The sequence below is a fragment of the Phalaenopsis equestris genome, unplaced genomic scaffold (genome assembly GCF_001263595.1).
Source record: "Phalaenopsis equestris unplaced genomic scaffold, ASM126359v1 Scaffold000112, whole genome shotgun sequence".
Taxonomy (NCBI): Eukaryota; Viridiplantae; Streptophyta; class Magnoliopsida; order Asparagales; family Orchidaceae; genus Phalaenopsis; species Phalaenopsis equestris.
Window position 1 is genome coordinate 470,635 of NW_018164554.1, and position 8,987 is coordinate 479,621.

Sequence of the window (8,987 nt, forward strand, 5' to 3'; positions counted from 1 at the left end):
ATTAGGGCAATTAAAATAATTTGTATTTGATTCTTTAATGAGTTCATATTTGATTCGTTCGACAAGTAAACGAGACGAACGTGAACAAATTTTTTTTGTCTGGTTAGTTAAACGAACCAAACACGAACAGTGATCTATTCGTTCGTTCGTTAGGAATGGAAGGACGCCCAAGTATCTCATAAGAAAATGATGGATGAGAAGACTATTTCAATTTGCGAGCAACATTTAAATAAATTATACAATAATTTAATAATAATAATAATATATTAATATATTATATTAGTAATATACTAATATAAATAAGAACATGAATAATGACTTCACGAACAATTTCGAACACGAGTTTATTTCAAACGAACCGAATACAAACACAAGCTCTGTTCGTTCGTGTTCGGTTCGTTTACAACCCGACATACAATCCAATTATTATTTATTTAGATAGCTAACATTTATATTTTTTTATATATTTATATCACTCAAAATTTTCATATTTTAATTTTATTTTATATATTTATATCACTCAAAATTTTAATATTACATTTAAAAAAACAATCAATTTCTTTTAAAAGTAAAATACATATTTTCATGCATAAATACGACACTGTGTATGTAAAAAACGAAGCTTAGGTATTACATATCAGTATATGTAGGAATTGAGCTATGTATTCAAACCCTTTTATATTATAAAAGTTTCTATTTTAAAATTAAAAAATTGCAATGCTAGCTTATTCCAATTCTTATTTTTCTTTTTCCATTGCCTTCATTCGTGATTTTTTCCCCTTTTCTCAACTCGTTCTTGTTGTCTTTCCTTTTCTTTGCTTCATGACTGCCTCTCCAGGCTATGTAGGGAGGATCGATGCTTGGGCTAGTGCATCACACCCCGCCTCTCCCTTACCTCCTTATGTTCGGCCAAAACGATTGGCTTTGTAATCGAGCCCTTGAAACACCGTCGTGCATAGAGCTAGCCGAGAAGTCAATGGCGGGATCATGGAATGCAGAGGCAACGTGCCTTGCTTCTCCTTTTGTCCACTCCTACCCAAAACCATTGACATATGGAAGACACTCCAGAGCTCGTCACACAGAGGTAACCGAAGGTCGTATTTGAGTTGGTCTTGGTTGAAGATAAGATCCTTACCCACGATGTCCGTCCTCAACAAATTCCAAAGAGTGACGTTGTCATGTAGAAAATACTTCTCTACAACTCCTTTATTTCGTTCTCCATGAGAAATGAAGGACAACACCCTTGACGGAGCTGAAGAGGGTTGGAGAATAATTCAGAGCCAACGTGGGAAATAAGAATCGGTCGAGAGATGAAAGGTAAAGAAAGATCAAGCGCACAAAGAGAGAAACCAGAAGGCGTAAAGTAAAAAAAAGTGATATGTTACCTTATTTATAAGGAGAGCACGTAAAACGAGGTATCGCATAGTGATAGGTCACACCAGACATCTTTTCGAATTTATTTAAGCACCGTTTCATTTAAAAAAAAACATTATTAGAGATCTAGAACAAAGTGTTTTATGAGCGGGTCCTCTAAGGCCTTAATTGGGACATACCCCTTCTGAGTCAACCTTTGGAGAACCATTTGTCTCCTAACATAATCTGATCTAGCCGATCAGCATTGTGACGAAACTTGCCCAAGTCGATCGACTAGCGAAGAGCTCCATACTCGTGCAACACCCCAGCCAGCTCGCCCTGCAAGGAGGCAACCTCCACCTATAGGGCCCCCACCATTGAGTCCATGGAAGCCAGGGGTACTAATGACTCCCACACAGGGGTACTAACGACTCCCACACAGGGGTACTAACGACTCCCGCATAGGGTTCACAACTGAACTTATAGCCGATCCTTCCGAAGAGCCAACTAGCATCGCCAAGGGCCCGATCCCTCTGCCCACTACTCCATGGCTCCAGGGGAAGGCTGTCACAACTCTGTCTGCTGTTGTTCAGAGCCGGTAATGGGAAAAGGGTCAGGCGATTGGCGTCCGTTCCAAGGATTGGCTAATAGAAGCCACGCATAAACGGCCTGCAGCCTGACCACCGCAGTAAGGACGGACACCGCACCGTCCTGGCAATCCTCCGACCTGACCGATTCATTTGCATTGGAATTATGAATTTTTTTTTTTAAGAAACATCAATAGATCAAAGGCCTTACATACCCATAAATTTATCTATGGAACAAAGAGTCCTAAAGGGCTTCTTTCCCTCTTGCGTCGAGGTACCCCTACCTACCTGCAGTAGCTGCTAAGAAAGGATGATGATCGATGCTTCATCTTGCTCCCTTCTACTCGCCTTGGCACTTTTAGCAAACAGAGACTACTAGCCCCAGGTGGTTACATATAGACCAAGCTCAGGGACCATGGCCTTCTTACGAGGGACTTTCGACATCGGCGCGTCAGGATCCCTGAACAAATCGACCTGATCCGCCGACACAGGTTCGGATCCCGGCCTCCTCTCCCTCTTAATATTTTTTTTTTCTTTGCATGGTCCGAGACCTGATAGGCCGCTTTGAATAAAATTATGGGGTCCGCAGTGATCTCGCCCGAGCTATCAACCATGGCGCAGCTCAGTCGTCTAGGAGAAAATCACGGCAATGGACGTCATGCTAAGCCTACACTTTATTTATAGAGTGCTCTAAGCAAAAAATCCAAAAGTGAAGTTAGTCACCAAATTAATTTTCTTGATTTTAGTGCCACTAACTATTAATTATTTCCATGTACTTATCATAACTGTCACTGTGAAGAAGCAGAAAAACTCGGGAACTAATATGTATGCGCTCAAACTGTCGACACAAATCTCAAAGCAATAGAGCGGCTCAGAACGATGGCCAGACAATTGAGGCATCAGGTTACAAAAACCTGATCCAAGTCAATCATCCAACGACCGCAACATATCGACCGACCAGCCTTTTACTACATTAGGCACAATCGCCACTAGGTCGGCCGCCTTGGTCGACCAAACTCAAATGTGTTGGTCAGTTGTTTACTGCTACATTTGAATTAAAATTGCAATATATATTTGACAACAAATCATCTTGATTAAATTACATTAAGGACAATTTCTATAGGCATTCTTTCTTTTCTATAATTTTACAAATACGCCTCTATAAATAGAAGATAAAATGACGAATAAAGGGACCTCTCCCCATCTCCTATAGAGACTTCCTCAATTATTTTTATTCTGTCATCCGCATCCCGGCTCCAATTTTGGCCGCATGTTTCCACAAAGGACAATCTAGAATTCAACAGTGGGATACAAAAAATGCTTTGATTATAAGTTTATTGTTGATGGGGATCTAAACCAAAAGATCTAGCTCTGAGATATACCAACGGTGATCGAAGTTAAATATCTAAATTTAAGTCAGTTTGTACGATGAACATCACCGTGATATCTTTCATCATGATCAATTAGTGAGTTAGCACACACTTAGCAGGTTATTCAACATAAAATGGCCTAATAAAACAATCTCAAATTCTCATCGAGTGAAATCACATTAGCACTAAAAACAACACCATATATGAGTTAATCAATTGCTATGTTTCAGCAAATGATCATTCAGCAAGAAAATAGAACATAACAAGAGCATCACCAGTATATATAAACATGAAAAAAGATTGCCTCAATACCTAAAAACAGAATACCTTAGGATTGAAATGCATTTGTACAGCTATTCAAGCAAAGTAAATAATAATTGGGGTCCCAACTCAGAAGTTATGCAGGACATGTCCAATAAAATCACCTCACCTCATAAGCTAATCTTTCAATAAAATGCAACAGGAATATCTTTTGGGGGCATTTACAAACTTTCCACCCAATTCCTATGTATTTGCATATCTAACACCTAAACTTTACTTCAAAATACTGCAATTTTAACTTCTAAGTAGTGAAATACACATTTTCAAGCATAGATAAGGAGTTATATTTGTAAAAATTGAAGTTTAGGAAATAGATATATAAATACATAGAAACTGAGTCGTATGTATGTAAATCTTCCCTTTTTCAAATTGTACAAGACAATGTGGTTAGAAACTAAATACCCAACAATTAGGTTAAATTTATTGCAAAGATAAATCATGCAACTGGTTTGTATTCCTACTGAGTCCCTGCATCATCTTCATCGCTGTCCAAAAACATCTCCCTCGCATCACTATCCGCTAAGACCAAATCATCCTCTTCAGCGTTACTGGCATCTTCCCTTGCTCTTTCTTCCTCCCTCGCCAAGGCCATCTCTAGCCTTGAGCTGACAAAATCCCATGAAACTAGCTTGTCCATAAACAAAGATATGTACTCAGAACGCTGATTCTGCTGATAAGTAATGGCTTCAATGGTTTATTAACATATAGGTCGATCACAGAAAGATGGATGTAGTAGCTTACAGAGAACTAACCTCGTAGTCAAGATAGTAAGCATGCTGAATAGTCAAGTGGGATTCCCAAATGAAAAGGAAATAAGTTGGTACAGAGAATAAAATATAACATCCAGTAAGGCAAAGTAGTCTCGAATGCAAGAAAAAAACATACCTCCCAGACATCAATGGCAAGCAATGGCTGAAAAGGAAAAAAAGATGGTAAGAGTTCGTAGAAACAAATAAAATTATATATATACATGAAATCTTACAAACAGTATGAAAAATTAGTCAGTGCTAAATTTTAAAGAGAATAATTTGGCAACGTATTTCTATTATAAAAAGTTTAGGAAGATTTAAATGCATACCACTCAATTCTTATGTATTTACATATCTAAAACCTAAGCTTCAATTTGTACATATATGCCGCCTTTGAATACATGAAAAGTTTATTTCACTTTTTAAAGTAAATATTGTGGTATATTTGATGAGATATGAATGGTTTGGGTGGTACAAATATAAAAATATCACTTTTTAAAGTAAATATTGTGGTATATTTGATGTGATATGAATGATATGGATGGTATAAATATAAAAATAGGAGTAAGAAATATAAATACATAAGAATTGGGTGGTATGTATGTAAATGCCCCTAAAATTTATTGTAATATGTTCGGCAAGTCTTGCTTCTGGGGATTTCACTACCACGAAAGGAAAATTATGAGACAAGTAGGGAATCAGTTATAAAAAATTATGGGGGCTAGTACAAGTTCGGCCAAATAAGCAGGGATTCACTCACCCAAAATTATGAGGACCCACTCACCCATTACATTGGGAATTACCTACCCAAATAAGAATAAGCACTCACTTTTTTATCCTTAAGATATATCCAAAACAATCAGCATTCATGTCTTTTATAGACCTGAAAATGAGCTCCAAACCAATTTAATGATGATAGGTTAGCAGTAGCCAGTAGGTGATGGTTGAGAAAAAACAATTAATTTCCAATTAATATTTCATCATTCCCATTAACAAAAGAAATTCAACCTTGAGTTTGATGTTTGAACAAGAAACTTCTTAATTATTACCATGACGCACATGAAAAATGCTTGCAAGCTTTTATACCAAGGAAGGATGTAAAATTGGAAGATGGGAAGTTATATATCAACATGAAAAACAATAAATTTGGTAGAGGGATTCACTCGCCCAAAGATGAAAAATTTAGAAAAAGCTAAGATAATTGGATATACATTGGCAGGTAGAGGAGTAGATGACAGCTGATTTGTAGGTTGAGGTCATGGAATATGCTGAGGATGAGTTCATGGGTGATCAAACAATGATCATCACAACAAACATGGAGGTAATCACGTAATTGCCGTTCGGGATCATTTTTATTGTACATTATTTATTTTTATTTTGTTTTATTTAAATTTTAGTTTAACTTAAAAAAAATATTTGATTGAGGTAATTTTTTAAATACACTCAACATTGTTGGCGATAAAAAGGGAAGTTGGTTGGGGGAGAGTTGACCGTAAGAAACTGTCGGTCACCAGAATCGAAATTTCGTCCCCCACTTCAGAAGGACGCTTTAATTTACATATAGATTTAAGTTTAAAATCAAATATGAAAATCAAACTAACCCTATATTTTTTATAGTTTAAATGAAAGAGCGCTTTACCTCAAACCCTGTATCTATCCCGAGGGATAAACACAAGACTTGAGGATGAGACTCGATCAAATAAACTAAGAAATATATGACGTTCGTTTAGTCTGCGAAACTGTTTTATTTGCCGACAAATTCCCCTATTTAATATTAAAAATTAAATAGGGTTTATTTTAAGTTGGGTTCGAAAAAGCTTCCTATAAGGGCAAACCCCTTATTTAATATAAAAATTTAAATAGGGTTTATTTTAAGTTGGGTTCGGAAAAGTTTTCTATAAGGGCAAACCCCTATTGTTAATTACATCTTAAATGATCGAAGTCACTTAAAAATACTTTCGATAAAAATCAGGAAAAATTATCTTCAAGTACTTTAAAAGGATGAGACTTTTCAACGAAAGCGGACAAAAAGGTGTGAAAGGGGAATGACTCAAATTCAAAACATTTATTACAGAATCCAAAAAAAGAAGAACTAGGGGATGCCACAGATCCAGAGGAGATCCTCGATGACTTCTCAGTCTACCCTATGGTTTGGCTTCAATTTCGAGGAGAAATATTCAAGTGTTTCATCCTGTTAATTTTATTTAATTGGGGCTTACATTCGTGTAAAACGATCACACAAATTGCCCGAAAGATGTGAGGATTTAGGTTGTAACGAACAAGAACCTCAGAATCTTAAAATGAGTTAGGGCTTAATCGTACGACAGAGCTATACAAATGCCTAAAGAAAAGGTCGATGATTTATGTTGCGTTAGGCGAACAACCTCGAAATCCTACGGATTGCTATTTTAATTTATAGGAAAGGAATGATTTAGCTGGGGAAGACATGTTCTGCTGTTGAAGATAGTCGTGCTGTCTACCGCGCTAGTTCCAAGTGTTCCAAGTTCTTTATCGTGATGAGTTTGAGTTTTCTAGGGTGTCAGATTATAATATCAAATCCAGCGGCCCTATGGTTGTAGTTCTTCAAATATTTTTATAGATAACATGTTGAAATTATACAGTGTATAGCGTAACAGTAGGGTATGTAGCACAGGAGGAGCAGTAGAGTATGTAATAAAGAAAGCAGTACAAAATGCGGTGTAAAGGAAAATAAAAAGAATATAGCAGGTAGGTGATTTGTAAGAAAATAACATGCTGTAAGCATAAAACAAACTTGTATACCTTGGAGGTCCGTTGTACCTTAGGTGTAATTGATGCAATAGGTACAAGCAACAAAATTTGAGGAAACATGCTGAAATGCTTTATATAAACGAAAACAAAGAAACATCGTCCAAAAATCTCGAGAATGATCGTCGAGAATGATCGTCAAAACTCACGACAAGAGAAATGCGAGGAAATCGACGAATCGACAAATCGATTAAAATCGTAGAACATACGAGAAAATCCCGAAAAGAGACCGCAAGTGCTTTATCCAAAATTTTCGAGAAAACATATGAAAAAGTCCGAAAAGAGGGGGACCGCAAGCACTAGGGTCGGGGCTAGGCTCAACTATATATTAGTACTCGAGGGTTGTCGAAAGCTACTCGGTCACTCGGATGTATAAAGTCCGCCACTCAGCTGGAAGAGTGTCCTATCGAACCTAACTCAGGAGGGTACTCCTCAGCCTAAACAGGTGATCAACAAGTGGACAATCGATGTTCAAAATGCATTTAAAATTTATATTTTCAACATGCACGTAGGCTTCAAATATGCAAAAAGTGGGCTGTATCAATTTTGTTTGTAGCGAAAGGTATATTTTTGTTTTAGAAAAAGGTGTATATGTTCTTATCAAATTTATTTTTATCAATTTTGAAAAGTAGTTGTCTATGAGTCAATCGCGCTGTCGGGCATAAGACTACCAATAACCTAAGAAGGTTCGGGTCAGCTCCCGCTAGTCTTATGTCGGTGAATGATATTGTCATCCTACAGCTCACAGGGTTCCTGAATCGGATCCTTATGGGTTCCTGAATCGAATCCCGATATCGTAGGATGACATATCATTATTGCGATGTCGTAGGATGACATATCATTATGCTCTATTTCCGGTATGCCTTTATCTTGCGACATTGCTTGATGGTTTCACGTATAGCAAAAGGCTATACGTGGACACTTATGTATCAGACATAAGCATCAAAAACCAAACCAAGAAGCAAGGAAAAAAAGAACAAAAAAGGGGTGAGAGAGAGGAGGGACCGATTCACCTAAAACCATCAAAAAGAACGAATGATGAATCAACTCTCAAAACTCGTGACGAAAAGACCTGAAAAGGAAAGCTTGAATATCTTTGAATCTATCCGAAAGGGTATTATTTCCTCACATTTTTTTATTAGTGGCTTAACCTGAGTCAAAATGGCCTCACACCCGAGTGACTTCCTAACATCGGTGCCATGCTCCCAAAGACGTCTGAAATTTATTCCAACCAAATGCTTTTCAAAAATGAGACTTAGAAATCCCCCAATCTTCACAAAAGGAAAATAACTCGGAGAATACCACCACTAGTACTCCCAAACCCATGCAAAAATCAAGATCTTCCAACTTCCAAATCAATCAATGGCCTCATAAATCAAATAAGCATGAAATTTTCCCATAAAACCAAATAAATGCTCACGGTCGGGGTTAATAGATGAGAATATAGCCACCAAGACTTTTGGTCAAGGTAAAACAGGGCCAAAGAGACTCGCGGTCAAGGCAACCCAAGGCACAGAAGGATAGGGTAAGGCAACTTAAGGCAACCCAAGGCCAAAAGAGGCTCACGGCCAAGGCAACCCGAGGCACAGAAGAAGAGGAAGCTCACGGCTAAGGCAACTCAAGGCCAAAAGAGGCTCACGGCTAAAGCAACCCAAGGCCAAAAGAGGCTCACGGCCAAGGCAACCCAAATCAATTATATGAAGATATTTGATATACATAGGAGAGTGAATGGACAAACCCTCACAAAGCCTCCAAACTGACTCCAATTTCACCAAGTAGGACATAAGGAAGCTGTTCAACCCATTCTTCAATCACCTCAC

General features: G+C 37.6%; 1 protein-coding gene across 3 annotated transcripts in view; it reads right to left on the reverse strand.

The window, feature by feature from the left end:
- Positions 1-3,966: 3,966 nt before the first annotated feature.
- LOC110020915 (superoxide dismutase [Fe], chloroplastic-like) overlaps positions 3,967-8,987 on the reverse strand; it is a 30,533-nt gene continuing 25,512 nt past the window's right edge. The window contains exons 6-8 of one of the 3 annotated variants that reach the window (XM_020719196.1): positions 4,517-4,543; positions 4,384-4,407; positions 3,967-4,301 (exon numbers count right to left, since the gene is read on the reverse strand). In XM_020719196.1, coding sequence (XP_020574855.1) covers positions 4,089-4,301; positions 4,384-4,407; positions 4,517-4,543 — 264 coding nt within the window. In that variant the 3' untranslated portion in view covers positions 3,967-4,088. Of the gene's footprint in view, positions 4,302-4,372; positions 4,408-4,516; positions 4,544-8,987 lie in introns of all 3 variants that reach the window. The other 2 variants (XM_020719197.1, XM_020719198.1) reach the window with 2 other exon arrangements.